Source organism: Dama dama, chromosome 9 (genome assembly GCF_033118175.1).
Source record: "Dama dama isolate Ldn47 chromosome 9, ASM3311817v1, whole genome shotgun sequence".
In the NCBI taxonomy this organism is placed as follows: Eukaryota; Metazoa; Chordata; class Mammalia; order Artiodactyla; family Cervidae; genus Dama; species Dama dama.
The window spans coordinates 56,557,404-56,580,864 of NC_083689.1; the positions used below are offsets into that span (position 1 = coordinate 56,557,404).

At 44.8% G+C, this 23,461-nt stretch overlaps 1 protein-coding gene across 13 annotated transcripts in view; it reads left to right on the top strand.

The window, feature by feature from the left end:
• The window catches only part of ARHGAP26 (Rho GTPase activating protein 26), a 465,415-nt gene extending 449,139 nt beyond the window's left edge, over positions 1 to 16,276 (top strand). For 5 of the 13 annotated variants that reach the window (XM_061151615.1, XM_061151618.1, XM_061151620.1 and 2 more), the window contains 4 exons: positions 2,100 to 2,191; positions 3,078 to 3,176; positions 9,407 to 9,449; positions 9,690 to 16,276. In XM_061151615.1, coding sequence (XP_061007598.1) covers positions 2,100 to 2,191; positions 3,078 to 3,176; positions 9,407 to 9,449; positions 9,690 to 9,882 — 427 coding nt within the window. In that variant the 3' untranslated portion in view covers positions 9,883 to 16,276. The remainder of the gene's footprint in view (positions 1 to 2,099; positions 2,192 to 3,077; positions 3,177 to 9,406; positions 9,450 to 9,689) is intronic. The other 8 variants (XM_061151621.1, XM_061151624.1, XM_061151625.1 and 5 more) reach the window with 5 other exon arrangements.
• Positions 16,277 to 23,461: the final 7,185 nt, after the last annotated feature.

Here is a 23,461-nt window from a genome sequence, read left to right on the forward strand (position 1 = left end):
ATTGAGGGCTTCACTTGCCTGTCTGTAGAGAATTTTGGTTGTTTTAACACTTTTCACAAGCAGATGCTCTCTGCTCCCCATTCCGTCAAAAGCAGACAAACAACAACAAAATAAAACAATAAAACTTTAATCTCACATTGGCTGTTTGGCCCTTGGTGGTCAACACATAGTCTTGGTTTCGTTAGATCACAGACTGTGCCCCTTGTCCTGAACTTAATCCTAATACTAATGATAATTATGTAGGAGGAGCTGGTTTCCAGCTGGAGCTGATACATTCTAAAGGCTCTTCCTCCTTTCACTCCCAGCAAACCCACTTCATGTTCTCCCACTTGCCCAGTTTTCTCCCACCCAGTTATTATCTCCTGGTTACTAGAAGACCAGGGAAAACACCAGGAAACTGCACCTCAGCAACAAATTCTGGATAGCCGTTTATCCGCACAACAGACCCGTTACATCACCTTTCCTTCAATTTTCATGGAACCAAGACTAAAAGTTTTAAATACCTGGCCATGGTACAGGTTTCCAAACATCCATGACGCCTCCTCCCAGTGGGAAGCTGGACTTGGTGACTCCAAGAGTAACAGTTCTGTAGTGATCGAAAGTACCCTGATCCTTCTGATCATGTCTGGATTTACCTAAGACCATTCCTCTGCTAAATCTCACTCGGCCACTTGAAATGGAGGTTTAGCCTCCCTGGGTCCTTGAGGCCCTCCATTAGCCAAATAAAGGTAAAGCAAATAATACGTATCTCTTGAATAATTGTCTAACCCAGAGGACTACTTGCTCTTCAGCTACTCTACCCTGGAGCCCCTAAATATGCTTCCTCAGATAGGTTAGGAGAAGAGAGAGGTTGCTTTCAGCAAATGAAGAGCCAGCCTTTGACCGCTAAACATCCATTTTCTTAAAACTTTTGAGAAATCATAGATCTGTTGGAACTGGTTGAATATCAAGACAAAAATTGATTTAGCAGTGCTTGCAACTTGTACTTTAGAACAGGGGCTCATAATCTGTAGCCACTGGGTCAAATCCAGCCCGCCTCCTGTGTTTGATAAGTATAAAGTTTTGCTGGAACATAGCCACACTCTTCCATGTACATCTTGTCTGTGGCTGCTTTCATGCTACAGTGCAGAGTTGAGTAAAAGCAGCAGAGACCATATGGCCCACGAAGCCTAAAATGTTTACTGTGAGCCATTTACAGAAGGAGTTTGCCAACCTCTACTCTAGAAGAATGGTTCTTAGCCCTCGTTGCTCGTGAGAGTCACTTGGCGAGCTTTATAAAAATACTGATGCTGGTTTCTGCAAGTCAGGGTGGAACCCAGACATCTGCATTTTTTGAAGTGCTTCTGATTCACAATGAGTGTCAGCACTCCTTGAATGAGAAAGGCACAAAAAACTGCCACAGTGTCCCTTCTCCCTTCTTCATCCCCACACACGTGTACACACGTATGCTCATACACACACACACACACACACACACACACACACACACGCACACACACACACGATCATGCCCACACCTTGACTGCTCCCCACCCTGCCCTGCCCTGCCCTGGGGGTCCGGGAGTTCCAACTCTGGAATCCTGCTCCACCAGCCCAATGAGAAAGAAGTAACATCTGTGAAAGCTAACGTCAGCCCTGGGCCTGGAGCCCAGACCCATCTTTGCTTGAATTTCTCCTTTTCAACTCCTTGAGCATTGCCGGCTTCTAGCATGGTCTGCTGGGAGTGTCCTCAAGAGCAACTTGGAAATTCTTTCCTGCCTTCACTTCCCTACTCCCCAGCTAGTCCTGCTCCCCATACAGGGCCCAGCCTGCCCTCCCAACTGTTCAGCTCTTATGACTCCCAGGTCAAGTTTTGACTTGTCACAACATGACCCCACAAGAGGAGTGGTTTTCCCGGGCTTATGGCTATTCTCTGCCTATTTCTCGTTTTTACTCTGGTGACCTTTGTGACTTTCCTACCTCATGTTTTGCCATCTGGCTGCCTTGTCAGGCTCTTCCCACAAGAGAGGGCTAGGCCGCTTGCAGGGAAGGAGAGGAAGAGAGATGAAATATCTTGCAGAAGGTTTTTTAAAAATGCTCATTAAACTGTTTTCCCCCAGCACACCATTCCGGAAGGCAAAAGCCTTGTATGCCTGCAAAGCAGAACACGACTCCGAGCTCTCATTCACAGCAGGGACGGTCTTCGATAATGGTGAGTTTTTCGAATAAATAACTGGAGTTGTCAGAGTTGCTTTCCACCTAAGGAAAATTTCCATAGAACAGGTAAGACTGAAAAGGACTGTGTATATATGTGTGTGTGTGGGGGGTGGGGGGGGGGGTGGTCTTTTCCCACAGTGAGAGAGCAGTGGCAGAACTCAAGGAATCACTGTCAAGAGAGGACGAATGGAGTCACCTCCTCACTGTGACAGGACAGTGTTGTGGAGATGTCATGGGCATTGAATGCAATGGTCCATGCACAGGCTTTGAGCATCAGGGGGCTGGACAGAGCGGGGAGACAAAGCAGTGGAGAACAGGAACCCTGCAAGTGGGCAGAAGCTTTGGGTGGAGCCTGTGGCCGCAGGGTCTTTGCCTATCTTCTGGGGTTCCAGGGGATTCACTGTCCATGGCAGGTGAGGCCAGTTTCTGAGATGGTCCAGTGAGCTCAGGGTGTCGGGTGAGCTTGGGGCAGATAAGCTGTGCTGCATCCCTGCTCGTCCTTCCCCCGTTGCCCAGAGTGGGAAGTTGACCCCAGAGTCAAACCACCCCTGCCAAGTGCCAGCTGTCCTGCACAGGCATTCCTGCAGGGAAATGGATTCGGGCACCTGCCCCAAGGGCCTTGGGCTTGCTTGATGCAACATTTCTTTGTTCCATTTGTTTGTATTCCTCCCTCAAAAAAAAGGGAATATTTTTAAAAATGAAAATTGGTGGAGTTGATGTCCCAATGTGTCATAACTTATTATTGGCCTTGAGAGAAAAATCAGGATTCTGGGGAAAGGCCCAAGTTTCTGTTGCGGCTGAGATTTCCCCAGATGTAGTTCTCCTTGGGGATTAATCCCTCTAGATGCCTGGGTGAAAGGGTCTGTTTGTTTTGCTCAAAGGAGGAAGCAAAAACCAGCTGCCTGGTTTCCGGAACTGGCCATGCTCTGGGCCTCCCTCCTTGACCTCAGGTGGGGCAGGGGCAGAGTTCCCCGGCAGGGGTGAGTTAACACTGCGCACTGCTCCTTCCCCGTCCTGACCGTGCAGTCCTGCCTAGAGCTGGACCACACCTCCTACCACCTGCCTGAGACCTGGAAACGTGGGAATGCCAGGGCTCCCATGTAGCACTGGACAGCCTGAACTTGAGATTCAGGCCACTGTAGCGCAATCCCTGGCTTGACCACGTGATTATGTGTGGCCTCAAGCAGTGACTTAACCTCTCTGTGCCTCAGTCCTCTCTGTCATAGAGAGAGAACAGATGGATGTGAGAAAAGATTGAGGTAGTGTACATGACATGTTTAAAGTAGTACTCAACACACAGTGAGCTCTCCATGTCTTGCTTTTGTTATGATGATCATCATTCCACTAGGTCTGTTTTAGAGAAAGGCCCTGATGCTCTTATCATTTACAATGACAGTTTTCCTTCTTAGCTGCTAATACAACCCAGCTCTGGCTTGCTCAGCTGGGCAGTAGGTACTGCACCTCAACACCCCAGATCCTGGCTCTCTGTAAGGGCCTTGAGGTCCCAGCCAGAGCAGAGATGGGCTCCTGGGGACCAGCCTTGAGTGCATCTGTATGCAAGGGGGCTTCCCCACTGTGTGGCCAGCTCCTGCCTTCAGCATGGCAGAGATAATAATCAGGCTTGAGTAGATAAAATGGGAAACAGGTCACAGAGCACCTGGGGAATTCCCAGGTCACACTTGGTGGCCCTTGATCTGAGCCGACAGGGCTGGGAGTGAGCCCACAGCTCCTCATGTATGGTTCTCAAAGTCCCCAGAGCACTGTCCTTAAACCTTTGCTCTATTAACTTTCATTTGGGTTCTCTAAAAATCAAGGTGTACAGACAGCAAGCCAAGCCATCTCTCCTGTCAGCAGCTGGAGCTTTTAGGTTCTGGCACACCTGTAGATGAAGTGAGTCCACTGAAGGTTGTCTAAAGCCATGTCCTCGGCAAGTGTCCCTTATGAATAGGCCCATGTGCGGGGGAATCACAGCCCAGCCATAATATGACACAGTTTTCATGGCAGACAAATCAGTGGGCTGCATGCATGGGCTCTGGTGCTATGCTGTCAGCAGGGAAGGGGCTTCTGTACGTACATGAGCAAGAATTTAGAGGTCCCCACATCTGGCAGTAAATCCAGAGCTTAAAAGTCTGTCTTCTAAACCACAGTTCACTACAGTACCCCGATGGACAAGGGCCTGGTGTGTTCCTATCAGCTATTCACTCTGACAGCACAGAGGACCCCTGATCCCAGGGCAGAGTGGGTTTAAGCTCACAAAAGGTCTGTGTAAGCATGTGTGTCTTGTTTGGGACTCCTCTTCCTGAGTTCAGCCTTCTTCCTTTTTTTTTTTTTAGACAACTTTATTGAGGTAGCCATATACCATGTAATTTACCCATTTAAAAATGTACATTTCAGTGGGTTTTAGTATATTTAGAGTTGTGCAACCATCACCATTATCTCATTCCACAATATCTTCATCACCCCCAAAGAAACTCTGCTCCCTTTAGCAGTCATGCCCCATTTATCCTAAGCCTGCTCCATCCCACCTAGATATCTGCTCATCTACTTTTTGGCACTATAAATTTGCCTGCTCTGGATGTTTCATGTAAACGGAGTTATACAATACAGGGTCTTTGTAACTGACTTCTTTCACTTTGCATTATAGTTTTAGCATCATCCATGTTGTATTATGCCTCAGAACTCCATTCCTTTTCATGGATATACCACATTTTGTTTATCCATTTATCCGTTGATTGACATTTTTATTATTTCTACTTTTTGGCTCTTTTTATGAGTAATGCTGCTATAAACATCTTCACACAAGCTTTTGTGGGGACATAGATTTTCCACTCTCTTTGGTGATATACCACGGCATGGGCCTGCTGGGTCACATGGTAACTCTATGTTTAATTGTTGAAGGAACTGCCCAACTGATCTCCAGCAGGGTTATACATTTGGCATTCCCTGCTTCTTTAGTTTTTAAGTCTCCTTTTTGAACTAGCCAACTGAAAAAAGAAATGATACTTGATTTTTAACTGCCAAGTCCTTCCCTTCCCAGCAGGTTCTGTGACTGCTCCCGCCCCTCAACTCAGTAATTGTCTTCACCCCACAAGGGCCAATGATAGCAGGAGAGAGGCAGAGTACTTACCTGGCCTTCCTGTGGTCTCCGGGGATCCCAGCAGCATTACTGACACTAGTTTATTTTTAACCAGCAATGCCAGTGACCTTTCCAATTCCCTGAAAGGCAGAAGGCCACAGTAAGCCCTGAAGACAACACCTCTCAGTGTTCACTGAGCTGCTGTCAAAGAAGGATCTGACAAAATGTCGATCTAGTTTTTAATCTAGTTGGTTGGTAATGTTTTATGACTTCCAATTTTCAGAAAATGCTATTTAGACCCTACTTGCTCCATCCCTTTGCCTTTTTAGGAAAAAAAGTAGACATTAAAGAAAAGAACTATTCACATGTCAGAGAGGTTTTTTCCTTGTTCTCTCGCTCAGTAATTTGTTGCTGAAGAGCCTAGGTAAGGCCTTAGCCGTGTGAGTGGCAAGCTCTGTAGCTGTCAGATTAAATCATCAGATCAATGAGAAGGAAGTTTTCTAATGACAGCGTTAGAATAAATGAGTGAGTGTGTGTGTGTGTGTTTGTGTGTGTGTCTTGTCTTTCTCAAGATCAAGAAGCAGAAAAGAGGATGAAGAGGGAGGGGCTCCTTGAGGGGAAAGTCAGTTGTTTGTAATGATTAATCTCCAGGCCTCTGGATTCCAGGGGCCCCCTGTGAATCTGGAGCGGCTGCCCAGTCAGCTCTTGGACTTTGTGCAGTGGGTAACGGCTGCGCAGTACTCGGAAGTAACTCCAGTGGCAGCCCTTGCCAGTCTACTAGGAAACTGTGCGTTTCACCAAGAGCACCTCAGACAGTAACTGGAAAGAAAAATAACTGGTGTTCCCAAGAACATTAGTCATCTAGAAGCAGTACGACTAGTGATACCTGGAAATTCACATGGCATTCACTAAAATTGGGTTCTTGGGATGCTTTTATCCAGATGTGAGAAGGGTCGGATCCTTCCTTCCTGGGGTAGAGTGCAGGGGTGAGTGCAGGCAGGGCCGCCCCAGATTTCCTCTGCTGATAAAGGACATCTCAGGCAGTGGGGTTCCCAAGAGAATTTCTCAGTGGAGTCTTTTAGCCTCCCCAGCCTCTCCAGGCATTTCTACCAGCTGCCTAACTGGTCTTACTGCATGTACTCCTGCCCCACTACCTAGGCACTACACAGCAGCCAGATGATCATTTAAAAATGGAAGTCACATCATGTTGTTCTCCTGCTTCCAGTAGCTTCGTGTTGTTCTTAGAATTATTGACGAAGTCCTCCAGGTCCCGCCTCTGCCCTCTGGCTCCCTCTTCCCCTCCCTTGATACATAGCAGCCTCTGAGTCCTTCTTTTTTTTTTTGAGTCCTTCTTTATGTTCTTAAATAGGGTCGGCAAACTATGACCTGCCACTGACTGTTTTTGTAAATAAGTCTTCCCTGGGGCACAGCCACCCACGCCTTGTGTTTACATATTATCTGTGGCACAACAGTGGCAGATTTGAGTAGTTTGACACTGATGATCTGGCTTTTTAAGAAAAACTTACACAGCACTGTTCTGAAATCACAACAAGCTTCTCCCCATCTTGGGGCCTCTCACTTGCATTACCCACTGCGTGGCCATCCACTCTGCATTATTTAGGTTTTAACTCTTCAAACTCTTGGCCCTCCATCCATATCCCTATCTTAGTCTCATTCTCTCCTCATCAGTTTACCTAAAATTACATGCTTACTTACTATAGATGGCCTCTCCCCTAGAGCAGAGTCTCTTCTTGTTCTGTACTGTGAACAGAATGTGGCACGTAGCAGGTGCTGAAGTAATATTTGTTAAATGAGTCCACTCATTCAACCACACAGGGGTCTGCACTCCTCCAGCTAGTGCTGCTTCGCCTTGGGGCAGCCTGCTGTCAGGATCTTGGGCACACAGTTGCTCCTTGTCCATCGTGAGTGAAGGAGCTGGGAGAGCGTGATGAGAGTTCCAGGAACCTGGGGAAGGGAGGGAGCAGGTAGATGGCATTCCATGATGATATTTATGGACGAGGTGGGGCTTCAACTGAGCCCTGAAGTGCGAGGAAGGGAAACAAAAGATGACAGAAACCTGGGGGTTGTGGGGCGGCCTCTTTTCTTCGTCATTTCTTACTATCACTTCATTGCAGGGGCATTTTGGCACAGAGAAGTCATAACTTTCTCTGAATGAGTTAAAATGCAGATCCCTGGGCCCCTTCCTCGAGATTCTGCTGTAACCGATATGCCATGAGGCCTAGGAATCTGCAGTTTTAATAACTGTGCAGGTGGTTCTGTTGCACCTGGTCTGGTACCATGCCCTAGTGAGGCCTAGCTTGCTGACTGCACTGAGTCAGCAGTCTGACCCAAAGGCTACATCATCCTCTGCCATCCCCCATGGCATTTCTCTCGTTCTTTAGTTTGGAGGGCCTCCTTTGTCCCCTCTGATTCTTCCCTTATTCTGCAAATTCCATTTCTAATGTTTGCACACATTACCATCTCTGCACCCGAACTGTGTTTGAACACAGGAACGGAGAGAGTCTGAAAGAGATGGACTCAGTGCATCCAGTAGAACAGCAACTCAACGAGGAGCTTTGCTGTTAAATAGGAGGTGACTTTTTTGGGTTTTTAATTTGTGTGTTGATTTATTCTTTCTAGGTCTTTTGTTTATGGGAGTGAGTTTGATTTGTTTGGTTTGGGTTCTGAACATTTGAGATTTCCCCCAGCTTAGGTAGTTGTTGAAACCAGGTTGTTGAGACTCAGGTTTGACCAGGAAAGTCCTGCTGACCAGTCCAAATTACTGGTCAAATGATGCAGGCTCTCCTACTGACTCACCCACGCTGAGCATTCACTGTGCTTTCTCCGTGTTGGCTCCTGAACCTCCAAAAGAATCCACCGAGGGGAAGAGAGTGTTTGTTTTTTTTTTTAATCACCACTTGATAGGTTGAAGAAACTGAAGTAATCTTGACAAGTATCAGCTGGATAGATGGGCAGGAGGCTGGGGTGTTTGGGTGCTAGCATTTCAGTGGTGGGCTGAGAGAGCTTGGTCATTGGAGACACTGCATTGCTTTTAAGCTGTGTTGTGTTCTTTCTTCCATGGAACTTCTCTCCCAGACTTCTCCCTGTGTGGTGTCATGAATCCAAAGTACCCTTGCTACTTGGATCTATTCCTAGAGAAACAAAAGCATGCAAACATGTTGAAGGCCAGCTCATAGGTGTTTGATCTTGTCTTTACCTACAGAAGCCTTCAAAATCTAGCCAAGGTTGACACTGATCTTCTGTAAGCCTCAGTGGCGATCCTTCTGCTGCTTCTACATTTAGTCTGTTTGGTCTCTGTTCTTCCTTCTTTCCCTACAGACCGAAACTAGTGTTGTATTGTAGTGTTGGGGGTGGAAATGTTTTTCTAAGATGAACTCAGGATGTCATTTAATTAGCCTAGGAAGGGAATAGGGGGGAATTCATTCTCTCCAAACAATCTTGGAAAAATTGGTGTTTTCCTAAAATGTTAGGAGCAAATATCCTGCCTCACCCAAGAGTGATTTGTATATTCCCAGTTCACAAACATGAACAGTCCCCTCTCCCAAGTCCATGATCCCTTCTTTTTCCCTTCCTGCTGTTGACTGCTTTGCGGACTCAGCTGGATTGTGTGTGTAATTTTTACAATGTCACAGTGGTTTCCATGGAGATGGATTGTCATATCACAGAATGTTGGGTATGTAGTCTTTGGATATGGAAAAATCAAAGGGGTAGAAATTTTCTAAACTGCAATAGAGAGGGGAGAGGACAACTTTCAGACTTGTATATAGGAAAGAGGAAAACTGTAGAGAACAGGAAAGAAAACTAAGGAAGGGTATGGTTGGAAACAAGAGAGGGCCATTCAAAGACTATAAGATACTTTTTAAAAATGCAGAGGGAATTTGCAAGAAAATTGGAAGCAGAGGGTCAGGATTTGAAGGGAAGTAAAATGATTAGGAGCTAGGTATCTTTAAGGACTAGTTCTCAGCAGTCCTCCATGGGTACTTTGTCTGGTACATAGTCAGCACTGGGTGGGTAGATGAGTACATGGATGGATGGATACCTAGGTAAATATAGAGAGGGAATATCATGACTGTGACCTCTAGCCTAAAAAATTGAAATGTTACTTCTTTATAGTTAAAACCAGGAACTTCGCAAAGTCCATGAAACTCCTAAAATTGTAAGTAGAATTTGAGTGTCTGTGTCTTTTCTCCTTTTAATTATGGAGAAAGTTCAGAATGACCTTCACCAGGTCCCCCCAATGGGTGAAAAACCTCTGGTTTAAACAAATTCAAGAATTATGTTCCTTAGCGAGCAACGGCACTCGATCTGTACGCTTCCTCCACACCGGCGCGGTCCGTATACCGCCCCTTGCCCTATGTGTAACGTCATCTTCTCTCTCTGCTCACTTCCCGTACAGTGCATCCGTCCCAGGAGCCTGGCTGGTTGGAGGGGACTCTGAATGGAAAGACAGGCCTCATACCCGAGAACTACGTGGAGTTCCTCTAACCGGGAGCCCTGGAAGAACTGCTGAGCTTTCCACGGTATCCACGACAACTGCTGATTCCAGTGTTGTGGGCCATTGCTTTTTGCCGCTGAGAAATACAGGGTGACTGACTCTGCTGCTACCTGTCAGCATGAACGTTTTCGTAAACTCTGGTGTCACACATCCCCGCGATCATCTCAGCTGACATGCGGTGATACTGCAAGAAAGAGAAGGAAATCAGCAGAGGAGGCCATTTGATTTTGATAACCACGAGAAAGGCTTACAGAGCCATGTCTCTTATTTAGCACCCTACATGGGCTGTGCTCATTTTGTTTTCACAGTCATCCAAACCCCAACCTTCTGAAAAAGGAAGTCAGTGAGATACAAGTAGTCCCCAAGAGCATGCAGTGTAGCCAGCTCTGACAGGGCTGGGCAGTGGCCTGAGATCTAGGCTGGGTCCACTGCTTTTGTTTACAGTAGACACTCACTCTACCCCACCTCTGAATACTTGAGCCCTGCAGTGCTCCAGGCTGCAGGGTCTGTTTGTTTGCATGAAGGATGGAGAGGGGTCACGGCACTGGTTACACAAGATCCAATCTCACCGATTCTCAAGCAGCCATTGGCCCAGCATCAACAGAATTCTGTCCAGTCCTCTCATGCAAGAGAACACACTCCAGGACCCCCCTCCCAAGCTGGGAACTTCTCTGCCACCGAGGGCTGCCATCACCTCATAATCATGGCAACCCAGCCTACTCTAAACCAAACCAAAAAGTAACACAAAATCTTTGCGTGACATATTTTTTTGCCTCCTCCCCCTTTCAGTCATTTTTTGAATGGTTTTCCAACAACCTGGTCAAGTTCTGGACTTCCCTGATGGCTCAGCTGGTAAAGAATCCGCCTGCAATGCAGGAGACCTGGGTTTGATCCCTGGGTTGAGAAGATCCCCTGGAGAAGGGAAAGGCTACCCACTCCAGTATTCTGGCCTGGAGAATTCCATGGACTATATAGTCCATGGGGTTGCAAAGAGTCGGACACAACTGAGTGACTTTTAATTAACCAGGTCTACCTGGGGGCAGATGGAATAGCAGCTGAGAACCGTTCCCTTTCTGATGAATTTCAGCAGCACCAGGATATATTTGGAGCAAACTCTAGTAACCTCGTGAGATTAAATTACATACAGGCTTAATATTTCTGTTCTTGCATGCAACTCGTGTCTGTTTTCTAGAGGGCAACATGCTGCCTCCTAAAGAGGGACACCGTCTGTCTATCTCTCTCATTCCCTCCCGTTCACCTCTCCCTCCTCCTGCCCCTGCCTGCCTCTAGCCTACCACTGACCAGCTCCCCTGGCCATGCCCTGTGTTGCTCAGCACTGGTCCCCTGGAGGTTTTCAGGCATGACTCCTGAGCTAATAACCCCGTGGCCTCCAGTTTAAAAGGACATACATGTTCACTGCCACTCAGAAAAAGGGAATTGTTTCTTAGGCTTTTGGGGTATGAGACTAATATCAGAAGCCATTGTGATTTAGGAGGACGCCACAAGGCTGGGGCATGGAAGGTGGAATGGGTACCTTCTGAGAAAGAGGATTTCCTGGACCAGAAGGGGCTGGGTCTTGTGGAAGACCACCTTGGATGGGGAAGTTTGGCCTGGACATTTCAACTCCACTTGGCTTCCAAAGAAGAGAGTCCCAGTATTTCCACACTTGAATGTCCCTGCAAGAGTGATTCTGGGCAGACCAACTCCAGAGTGAGGGACTGTCAGGCTCCCTGGGAGCCCTACAGGAATGGCAGCCATGTTCCAGAGTGTGTCCTGCTTCCGGAATTCCTCTTGAGGGAACTTTAAAGAAGAAAAGAAAAACTTGAATTGTGTTGAATTACTGTATCTTTTACATTTTTTTGAAAAGATAAATTTGTAAATAGAGTGATTTGAAATACTATATGGCAAAGTTTTATATTTGATATTCTTTAAGCTAGTTGCTTCACACATTTAAGCTTTGATTGCTGAACAAGTGTGTATATGAGGCAGAGAGGGGGACACATGGTCAGAGAGAGCCAAGGTCAGCCCCTCTCTTGCCTTGAGGAAGAAGATATTTTCACATATTCTTGCTGGTTCTTGGTGGTGGACATGTCACCTGAATGGTGTTCAGTCTTCTTTATCTAGATGTGGTTTTTTAAGCATTTCTTGGGCTTTGGCTTTGGAGATGGAAAGAGCATCTTCAGGCAATTAACTTTTCCAAGAACTCCTACCCAGTAGTAAGATGAAGCTCAGGATTTAAACAGGTGAGGCCAAGGGTTAGATTTTTTTTTTTTTTTCATTTTTCTTCTCAGGTGTATTTCTTGGTACCCCAAAGTACCAGGACAGAAGATGGGTTAATTGTGTGCTCCTTGTATCTTATTCTTCTGGCACATCTTATAAGGCTTTATAACCAAGTCCAAGCTAAAATTTGCAAATGTTGTGTGTCTAGGTTCTAAGAAAAACTGGCTTAGGATATTTAGTTCTTGATATGCTGCTGCTTCCTTTTTTCCTAAACATGTTTATTCATCTCAGATTTCCTCTGGCTCCAAAATAAGAAAAAAACTCCAAAGAGGGATGAAGATTGTGCTATTATAGCTTTCTAGATGACTTTAAAGGTAATAGGAGTTTGTTGTGATTCATTCCATCAGCTCAGGGATGACACAGCTATTACCCAACCCAGAGCAAGTGAGACACTACCAATGGATGAGGGAATAAGAATTAAGATTGGAGAAGACTGAGATAGGACTCAGGGAAGCTACTATTGAAAACCCAAGAAGAAAAGGCACATAGGGGCAGCATACATGTACTCCTTGCAGACTTTGAACAGCTTGGGGACCAGCACACTCTGTACCACTGTGCTTTCTAACTAGAGTGCAACATAATGCTTTTAATACATTTGACGTTTTAGATCACCTGCCCCATCAGATCCTTAACTGGAGCTACTGTGGGGGCAGCCAGAAGGTCCAGACCCTGGCTTTCAGAGCTCCTTACTGAAGCGTACCTGTAGACATTTGGCCCCACCTTGACCACTTTGGAAACATGTCCCTGCCTCCTCAGTTAGCCCTGATTTGAAGCTGAGGGAAATTGGACTGGCGCCAATGGGAATTTTAGGTAGAGCCCTTCCTGGCTTCTCTGGGCAATGCTGGGCCCTGACAGATGGCTGCTCTGCTTCCCTTTCCCTGGCCAGGCTCCCCTCCTCCCCATCAGCTACAGAACTGGAGACACTGTTCAGAATATGAGCCAATGAAAAAGAAGGAACTTAAGGACTGAAAATGGGTTTTGCCCTCCACTACCTTTGCTCCTCATTTCTGACACTTGTCTTTTGGAAGAAGGGATGTTAGGGCAGATTAGGGGAGTGAACTGGGTAACAGAGTGGAATACTGTGGACCAAAATCTCCGAGCTTTCCCAGGAGTCTCATGTTGCTTTTGGAAGGCCCTGGGATCAGGTGGGCAGACATAGCCTGAGTCTTCTGTGGGCATCAAGATCAGTCTCTCACTCCTCCTCCAGGTACTCCCAGAATTCCATAGCTACAGAATACCATGTCTTGAAAAGACAATTAGTTTCACAGTCTTCCCCCAACTCCCCAGGCAAGTGAAGTCCTGACTTGCTCAGGACTGATAATATTCTCTTCTCTTTTCAAATCTGAACATAGAGGCATGTATCCTGTATAGCACTGCCAGCCATGGTGTCCCAGGATTGGAGCCAGGTTTTAGCTTGGTTTTTTAGTATTTCTACAGACGATAAGTATTTCCTTATGTCAGACCAAACTGGGTTTTGTTTTTTTTTCCAGCATAATTCCAGTTCATGTCCTCTTGCTGAGTCCTTTTTGGATAGAGAGAAAGAGAGAAAATGGAACAATCAGGTATTGGCCAACTGGTATTAGCAACACAAAGTCATGCTAGTGACAGTGTCATTTCAGGTTTGCCAAGACTCTGCAGTTATGTATGCCATGCCTATAGCTCAGATGGAGGTCCTTCTGCCATGAGAGCTTGTATCTCTTGAAAGCAGCATCCCCAGTGACACCAAAAACTATTTTGACTGTATAGATCCTAAAAACATCCATGATTGAGGAGTAGTGAGACCGAAATAATCGACTGAAGTAACACGATCAACTACTCATGACTGTCTTGGCACATTTCATCTTCTGGCTCCTGTTTCCAAAAGAAAAATCTGGAGCACTCCCCTTTATAGACACAGAACTCCTAGGTACAACAGTGGCTGTCATGGCACTCACAGTTCCCCCTAGCATTGAATGTTTTATGAGCAATCATGTTACCCGAGTAGGTAGCCAGCGTTGAGGAAAATCAACAGCTTCTTGACTACCTGACTTTGAAAGGAATGGCCTGGGTGTTCTTCTAGGGAGTTATCTGTCATATCTGGCAAACTTGACAGTGATTATTTACCTAGACAACCCTTCCCCACTCCTTTAAGTCAGCTGTGTGTCCTCTCACACACCCTGTGTCGGCATTTAAAAAATGTATCTTCTTGTGCTTCAAATGTGTTTGACAGGCTTGTGTGCTGGGTGCAGAATCACTTTTCTGTAAGTGTAGCCTCCCAATGACAACAGCCATGGAATAATGGACCTTGCACAAACCTGAGACCTTACACAAACCTGAGCATACCTGAGACCAGACTCCACCAAGTCATAATTAGCTTTTTCTTTTTACTGCCTACAGTACCTATCTAACTAAGGAACTTCCTAGAGCAGAGGGAGAGGCCATGTAGAGAATCCACACATCATCCAGAGCCAGCCCTGGCTAAAATGTGGCCTCCTAATGGAAGGATTTGTATTCTTAGAAGAAAAAAGATTGGGTGTAAAGTAATGCTAGTAGCAGAAAGGGATAAACCATGCTGAAGAACTGTGGATTTTTTTAAAGAAAGATAAATGTAGTTCTTAATAGGGGGGGGAATCTATCACATGAAAAGGTCACAACTAATATTTTACAAAAGTTTTACAGGACACTACAAGATGAAAACATCTTTCAAGGCAGAATGCCTTAGCAAGCAAGGCTAAGGACCTTAGCACAGTCCTGGACCCATGTAAGTATAGCAATTACTATTACATCAGAATTCTACCGAGTGTAGTCAGTGAGAACCAAGAGGAGTGATAAAGTGTCAGAATTACCTGGGCAGTCCTGGAGGGGCCAAGACATTCAGCACCTTTCCACATCAACCATTTCTATAGAATTGTCCAAACAGACCCTGCATGCAGCTTCTTTGGGTATCCAGATGCCAGGGTCAACCTTGTACCTGTGAGAAGAGGTTCATCTGGTGATTCTTAAGTGTATCTGTATTAGTATGTGTTTGTGTGTATGTGTGTGTGTATGTACAGCTCACATTTACATATATAACGACACAGACTGTCTTCTAGAAACCCACATAAGCTGGCAGTTGCTGAGCCTTGACAGCCTTTAAGATTTAAAGGTTGAGAATTACAGAAACAAGAGGGGCTGTTGACAGATGATCAGAATGATCAAAGATGTAAATTAAGTGCCATTTTGAAATTTTGTTCATATTTATCAGATGGTTACTATCTACAGCTATATTCCTTATTAACTTATTAAGAGTCATGTTGAAAAAAAAGATCAAACTCATAAACAGTAAGTCATTCATACTAGGCTAGTGTTCACAAGCACTCTAAAAGACATTTTGTCCATTACTTTGAAGAAAATATTTGCATGTTTAGTTCATAATTTAGGCTACCTTTGAGTATATTATAAAGTGCTGTGTGATATAATATCAATAAAGTACTTAAAAATGGCACTTTAATGTTTTTTTTAAAAAACCGTAAATGCACTGTTTTAAACTTCAGTTCAGTATTGAATATTGACTGGTGTGTAGAATCCTATTTCTTAATTAAAAAGTAACTTGTGACTAGAATAGAACTTTTCCCCTGTTATTCATAAAACAATTTTGCCATGTTCGGGCTTTAGAACAGACAAACCAAAAAAAAACTGTGCTTTCATGTCACTAAGCATATCTATAAAGAAAATATAGTTTCTGTTGAGTGACTTCTGAAACTTGGCTTTCTTACATTTGGTTGGTTTATGTGACAATCTCTGTGAAATGAGTGGAAGTATGATTTTTGCATTAAATGACTTTTCCATTTGGTGGTATGTTTGTCTCTTGAATTTCTGACAAAGTTTTGTTTTGATGTGATGCATATTTTAATATTTGTTTCAAATAAGCAAAGACCATGATCAGAAGTTACAAGTGTGGTCTCCTGTGGTCCCTGGCGACAACCGCTGTGCTGATTTCTGGTTTCCTTTAGGGAGAGGTCCGCTGCTCGTGAACTACAATTAAGCTGCAGAGTCACATTCCAATGACTGTTTCTGAATTTATCTCTTGGGAAACATATTTTATTCTTCCTAAATTCGATTGTCAAATCAACCATTTTCTGGAACTTCCATTAACAGTCTGGAATAACCAAAGAGCCAGAGTGTAGACAGTCCTGTCACAAAGTTGGGTGTGTCTCCCAGGGTTGTATTAATAAATCAGTTACTTGTGACTTGTTGTCCCGGGCCAGCTCGTGTTACTGAGTTGTCTCATTCATCACATCCCCTCCAGGTACATCCTGAGTTTGCAGCCTGGGAGCCAGGTTTACAGTGCACTCCCAGCTTCTGCTATGAGAGCAGAGGAGCCAGGAGGAGAGGGGCAAGGGAGCCAGGACTTTGGGGATGGAGGGCAAGGCTTCTGATTCCAGAAGCTTGCCCTGGGCAAGCAGAAGGTGAGTGAGTAGGTGCCTGGTTCTGAGGGATGCCTATTTGAATATGTGAGTCACATGTGAACTGTTTATCCTGTCCTTGTTTGCCACTTGGTAAGGGCTGGTTTACCACAGGAACAACACAGATTCACCGCACCTTCCTTCACTGAGCTCATACCCTGCCCTGGAAAACTGGCCCAGCATCTGAAGCATCATACATGGGTGGGGTCACAGGGTACCTGGGTGAGACCTTCTGAGTGGCACATGTAGACAACTGTTGCCAACATGTGGAGAATGAAATGAATGTACAGATTTATATCTTATATCTATGTGCTTGGTTTTTCCACCAGATTCTCTTCACTTCCACTTTCACATCTCTTTAATGGGAAAGATTTTCATTTTCTTGCTGCTTTTAACTGCCCACTCAGAACAGAGCTCAAATTGTGTCATGACTTGTGGTTGGTGTTTTCATTTATTATTTCCAGCCATATGATTGATCCTAAGAGCACCTTGATTAGACATGGACTTGATTGACACTTGAAAACATGTAAATGAAAGATTTTCTTCGATCTCAAACACATTTGCACTTTGGGGAGTTAAATCAGTGTTTCCATTCCTTCTTTTCTCGATTCTGTCTCAACCTCCACTCATACCGTGTGTCTCTCTTACCCAAATGTGTCAGTGTCTTTGGCTCACCCTGCTTTTAATAGCACTGTGCTAAGCTGCAATTCATTAACTGTGCCGGGCAAGTCAGGATTGCCTGAGTTCAGCCTGTGCAGCAGCCAAGGGAGCCTCTAACCAGCACAGTTCCTGCTCGGGGTGGGGCAGGCTCATCGCCTGAGAGAGTGCGCAGCCATGCCCAGCCAGGCTGCATCTTTCAGAAAGTCACCCTGTGTTACCTGGCCATTGTCAGCCAGTGGGGACCAAAGCAGGATGGTTTTTGGTTGAAATGATCAAACTCGACTTATGTATCCCACAGCACTTGGCAACTCCTGTCACACTGGGTATTGTAAAGTGTCTTGTGTCATTGACTCCAGGAGGCCTGCCCCAGCCTCTGTTCTCTAAAACCCAGATAACCAATAGGCCTTACCGAGGCCAGCCAGCAAATCAGTCAAGACTTGAATTCATATGTCCTTTCTCTAAGCACCAAATCACATTTGATGATCTCTTGTTCTTCTATGCATCCTAAAACTAAAAGTTTTTTTTTTTTTTAACACCATAGCTGTATGTTCTTTCACATTTGGGGGAGTAGATTATTGAAAATACTTTATTATTAGCTTTATTCTGTGTTTTCTGAACCTTTATCTGTTAAAAAATGTGGGTAAGTAATGCCTGCCTTGCCAGTGTTAGATGAAGGGATGACAGTGAAGGGGAACCAGCCTTCTTTTCTACCTTTTCTCCTAATCACACAATTCTGCCCTTTCAAAGTACTTTAAACCTAAAGTGAACTCATTATTTGTCATCAGATGTTTGGCATTGTATGTCACCCTCTTAATACCTCCATGAGGACAGGACCTGGCACCTGGCATGTGGCAGATGCTGGATGGCCCTTGGGACTGACCTAGTAACAGGAGGCAGGAGAGCACTGCTGTGGACTCTGATCCCTCCTTCATGTCTTCTCTACACTTCTGGTTGAAAGAAAGAAGTTGGATCATTAGACATGGGTGCTTGAACACACGGTAATATTGTGGCCCTTGGCAAGCTACTCCACTCATTTGTGTTCCAGCATTCAGGCTTGTGTGAGAGACTTCCCAGGCTCCTTTCAGACACATGCAGCCACATTCTTTCCCAGCCTCCTTGCTAGTGCTTAACACAGGAAACCATCTGGATGACCAGCTGACCAAGAGCCAAGACCCTTCTCGGTCATCTGAACTACTTATGGGTGGTTTTATGAACTTCAGATCAGACTGGAGACCTGTCTTCAAGCAAACCCACATCAGAATCACCCCTAAAATAAGAAGTCTTCCTTTTTCAAGACCCTTAGAGGAAATTCCATACAGTCCCATGGGAACTTGGCCTGGTATCTAACACTCTCACCAAGGGAATTTTGTGTCCAACTGAAGTTTCCCAGGATGCAGCTTTGGTCCATTTCCTTTCTGTATTTCCTTAGAGAGGGGCCATCATCTTTTTAGAGCAGTCACCCTCCATTTTCATGCTCTCATTCAACACACACTTGACAATGACCTCTTATGTGCCAGGAGCTATTTAGACCAGGAGGTATAAATCATGATCTCTGTCCCCAGGGAACTCACAGTTGGCCTTGTTGATGACTAGTGTACAAGAAACAAGAGTTTACCATGTGCTATTGCTACACTTGCTGTGTGTGGCAGGTCTTGGGCCCCAGGGAAGATTGATTCTTTCTCTTTGAGAAAGAGTTACCAGAGAAATCTTCAAGTGACATTGGAGATGATCTTGAAAGATGGATAGAAGTTTGCTACTTAGGCAAATGGAAAAGTATCCCAAGCACAAGGACAGTAAGGACTAAGGCATGAAAGGGAGAGAAAGAAACACAAAGCAACAGAGAGGTGAGATCACTATGATTGTAACATGAGGAGATAAGGGCTTTCTGAGAATTGTACTCCTACTCACTTAACCTTTAGGCTTCTTTCTTCTCTCAATAAGTGACAATATCGGCTGACATTTACCACTGTCTTACTAGGTACCAGATACTATTATACATGTAGTGACTCACTGAATCCTAAAAATATGTGAATGAAATACTATACGTACTAGGAGTACGTCAAGGCTGTATATTGTCACCCTGCTTATTTAACTTATATGCAGAGTACATCATGAGAAACATTGGGCTGGATGAAGTACAAGCTGGAATCAAGATTGCTGGGAGAAATATCAATAACCTCAGATATGCAGATAGCACCACCCTTATGGCAGAAAGCAAGAACTAAAGAGCCTCTTGATGAAAGTGAAAGAGGAGAATGAAAAGTTGGCTTCAAGCTCAACATTCAGAAAACTAAGATCATGGCATCTGGTCCCATCACTTCATGCAAATAGATGGGGAAACAGTGGAAACAGTGAGAGATTTTATTTGGGGGGGGCTCCAAAATCACTGAAGATGGTGACTACAGCCATGAAATTAAAAGACGCTTACTCCTTGGAAGAAAAGTTATGACCAACCTAGACAGCATATTAAAAAGCAGAGACATATCCATGGCTGATTCATATCAATGTATGACAAAACCCACTGGAAAAAAATAATAATAATAATAAAAAAAAAATTAAAAAAAAAAATAAAAAAAATAAAATAAAATAAAAAGCAGAGACATTACTTTGTCAACAAAGGTCCGCCTAGTCAAGGCTATGGTTTTTCCAGTAGTCATGTATGGATGTGACAGTTGGACTATAAAGAAAGCTGAGGGCCAAAGAATTGATGCTTTTGAACTGTTGTGTTCGAGAAGACTCTTGAGAGTTCCTTGGACTGCAAGGAGATCCTACCAGTCCATCCTGAAGAAAATCAGTCCTGAATATTCATTGGAAGGACTGATGTTGAAGCTGAAACTTCAGTACTTTGGCCACCTGATGTGAAGAGCTGACTCACTGGAAAAGACCCTGATGCTGGGAAAGATTGAAGGTGGGAGGAGATGGGGACGACAAAGGATGAGATGGTTGGATGGCATCACTGACTCAATGGACATGAGTTTGAGTGGACTCTGGGAATTGGTGATGGACAGGGAGGCCTGATGTGCTGCAGTCCATAGGGTCACAAAGAGTCGGACATGACTGAGCGACTAAACTGCACTGAACTGAAATACTATAATTTTATAGATGAGGAAACTTGAGCATCAGGGAGATCACACAAGCTAGGAAGTGATGAAACTGAAATTCCAACATGGGTCTGCTTTTAGAGCCCATATGCTCTTAATTTTTTTTAAATTTCTTTATAGATACATGTGATTTTACATAAATACATACACTTTTTTAATGGGGTGGAAGATTTTCCTTCCACTTTTGACTTGGTTCTTCAATTCTCCGTATCAGCCCCCTCCCTCCTCAGAACTATGTCAACCTCCTCTTTACGCCCTTTGCAATAGTGAGCCCTTCAGAAAGTACAGCTTGGTTTTTCAGTGGCTGGAGTAAGAACAGGATGTTTTGGTGTTAAAACCTTTCCTCCAAGGAGCCCTTTGCTCACTCATCGTAGGTGAACTGCTCCCGTCTCCACTTGTGGAGCCCTGTGCAGACACTCCCGGTTCTCTGGGCAGCCCCGGGGACTCCAGCTGCAGTCTTTGGCTGGTTCCAGCTTCCTTGAGGACACAGCAAGGAAGCAGTCCCTGCTAGAGGGCTCAGCCATATTTTTCTGGCTAAGAAGAAATAATGTGCAAATTTTTAAAAAAAAATTTAACAATTTGAAAACGGTCCCTTTTCCCACCCTGATCCAGCTGCTGACGACAGACCTTCAGGCTCTTCTGAGACTGCCAGGGAAATCCCAGGAGCATGTGTCTTCTTGTGGGAGAACCAGTGTTTCCAGCCTGCTCTACTAATGCACCAAAATAGAGAGTTTTGGGCATTTTAACCCCCCCCCTTAAGCTTCACGAGATTTTAAAAATTCAGAGAGAGGAAAGAGCATGAGAACTAAAAGCAGACAATGGGTGAGTGCTTTTAGGAGATGGAAAATATCTGAGTTCCACTAAGATCTGCTTATTGACTGTCACCCAAGTCTCCTCTAGGGAGTGGAGCTGACCTGTTACATGTCAAGATGACAGTGACCTAGTCAGTTTCATTTAGGGAGCACTGCCATTACACTAATTGTTGTACATGCATCATTTCATTTAATCCTCAAATCAATCATCAAATAGGTACTGTTGGTACCCTCTCCTGCAGAAAAGGCAGCCAAATATTAGATTGGGTAACCTGTTCAAAGTCACTGAGTTAATGAGTAACAGAGCAGAGTTTCAACCTCAAAAGGCAGACACCTACACTACCCCAACTCTGGGGAAGGTTTCAGGAACTTCGGCCCTCAAATGTACTTAAGTTCTTCTCACCCTGAGGGCTTTCTTGTTGTTTTTGCCTCCTTGGCAGCCAGTACCCCTTCTAATGCTAACAGCAGCTTAGTTTTTCTTTGGGGAGTCCCCCACTCAGGTTCCATGGGTTTGGGTGGGCTGGCATCCATCCTTGATCCAGTGGTGAACCTGTGGCCCTTGTTGGGCCTGTGAGATCATCACATCCACCCAGCCAAGTGACTGGTTGGTTCAGGAACAAGTCCAGGACCTAGTGAGATCCACAATCCCAGGACTTTGTCCTGGGACAAGGCCTCCAGGTCATAGCAGGGGAAGTCATTGTATCAGGGAAGCTCAGTAAATGTCCCCTCCCCTGCCCCATCCTCAAATGACTCCCATGAGCTCTGTCTACCACTTCTCTTTATTTGAAAGCCCTCATACTTTTGTTGAGTATTTATAAAGATTTTAGTAGTGCACCTCTTAGAAAAGTTGCTTCAGAAGACAAGCAGAAGATTTTAAATATGCACAGCAATATAAAATGAACAAGACTACTCTATTGTGATCACTCCTGGAATAAGTTCACCAAAAGAGAAACCTTGATGCCTGAGCTCAGCAAGTATATCTTTTCTTTTTTTTTCAATTCTGACATTTGTTCTCCATTTTGGACCAGAAGCAGCCACGGCTCCACATAAGAATAGGATGAAATTGTGTCATTCAGAGCCCTCTGCCCATACTCTTCCATCCCCAGTTGATTCAAGTCATCAGTTGATGATTTGACTCATCCTGGGGATGCATCAGTGTTGAGACATTTCACCCTGCAATTCTCATCGAGGACCCCCCAGTCAGATGTAATAAAGAATGCCCATAAATCATGCCTAATCATGATACAAAATTGCATGCCATCAAGTGCTCCTTGGTTAAGAAAGATGTTCACACACCCGAGGGGCCGCACCCAGACCTGTTCAACCATCCCACAGGTGTGAGTCTGAGAAACTCCAGTGTCTTGGAGTTCAGACCTTCACCTTCATATGGGTGGGGCTACATACTTCGAGGCCCTGAAAGGGAGAGGGTATATCTAATCAGGCTCCGATAGGATAGCCTGCTGCTACTCTTCTGAATGACATGTTCATGGTTTTCTTTTCTCAAGGACTTTCAGATCAAGCAAAAACCTTCACAGGCAAGGAGAGCACTCCTGGCCCACAAAAAATTAATGCTCTCACTTAGTATAGCACTTTAAAATTTTCCAGGTTTTTTTCCTCCAAATTTTGATCATGGCACACCCCTGATCAAAAGACCTTCAAAAACTCTCATGGCCTAAAAAAAAAACAGCATGGCGCTTCAAAGGGTGCTTCCCAGTATGGGTCTAGCATCTTTTCTTCAATATTCCTTTATGTATCCTATGCTCCAGAGGGTCCCAGTCTTCATTATTCTATGACAGTCTGAACCAACATTCATTCATTTCTTTGTTAGTATTTATTGGGCACCTTCTCTGTCCACATTCAAGTGTGGGGTGCTGTCTCCCATTTGTGCCCCCCGCCCCCGAGTTTCACTCAGGCTCAAATGCTCTTCATCTTTTCTACCGCAAGGGAGATAGCTATTTGGCAGCCATTACCCCTTATTCTGGTAATAGCACCTCAGTTTTTCTCTAGAGACCCAGCCCTCCCCTAATCTCAGGTCCCAGGATTTGGGGTAGACAGACACCAACCCTGCATCCAGTGATAAACCTGTGACCCTAGACAGACCTATGAGATCATCCAAGCTACCAAGCCAAAGTGATGGGTTGATCCAGGAATGGGCCCAGGACATTCTGAAGTCTGAGAACCAATTTCTGTATTGGACTGTTGTGATGAGAGATTTTTTTTCTTTCTGGATTTGAAACCTTGAGGACTGCTAGTGGTCCTCTTGTCTCTTTGTCAAGGAAGTCTGCCAAAGAAATGGGAAGCCTTGACGTGATATCAAGACAGATGATACCAATGTTCCCTGTTCACAACAGTCAAAAGAAATGGAAACAGCCTAAATATCCATTGACAGAAGAAGA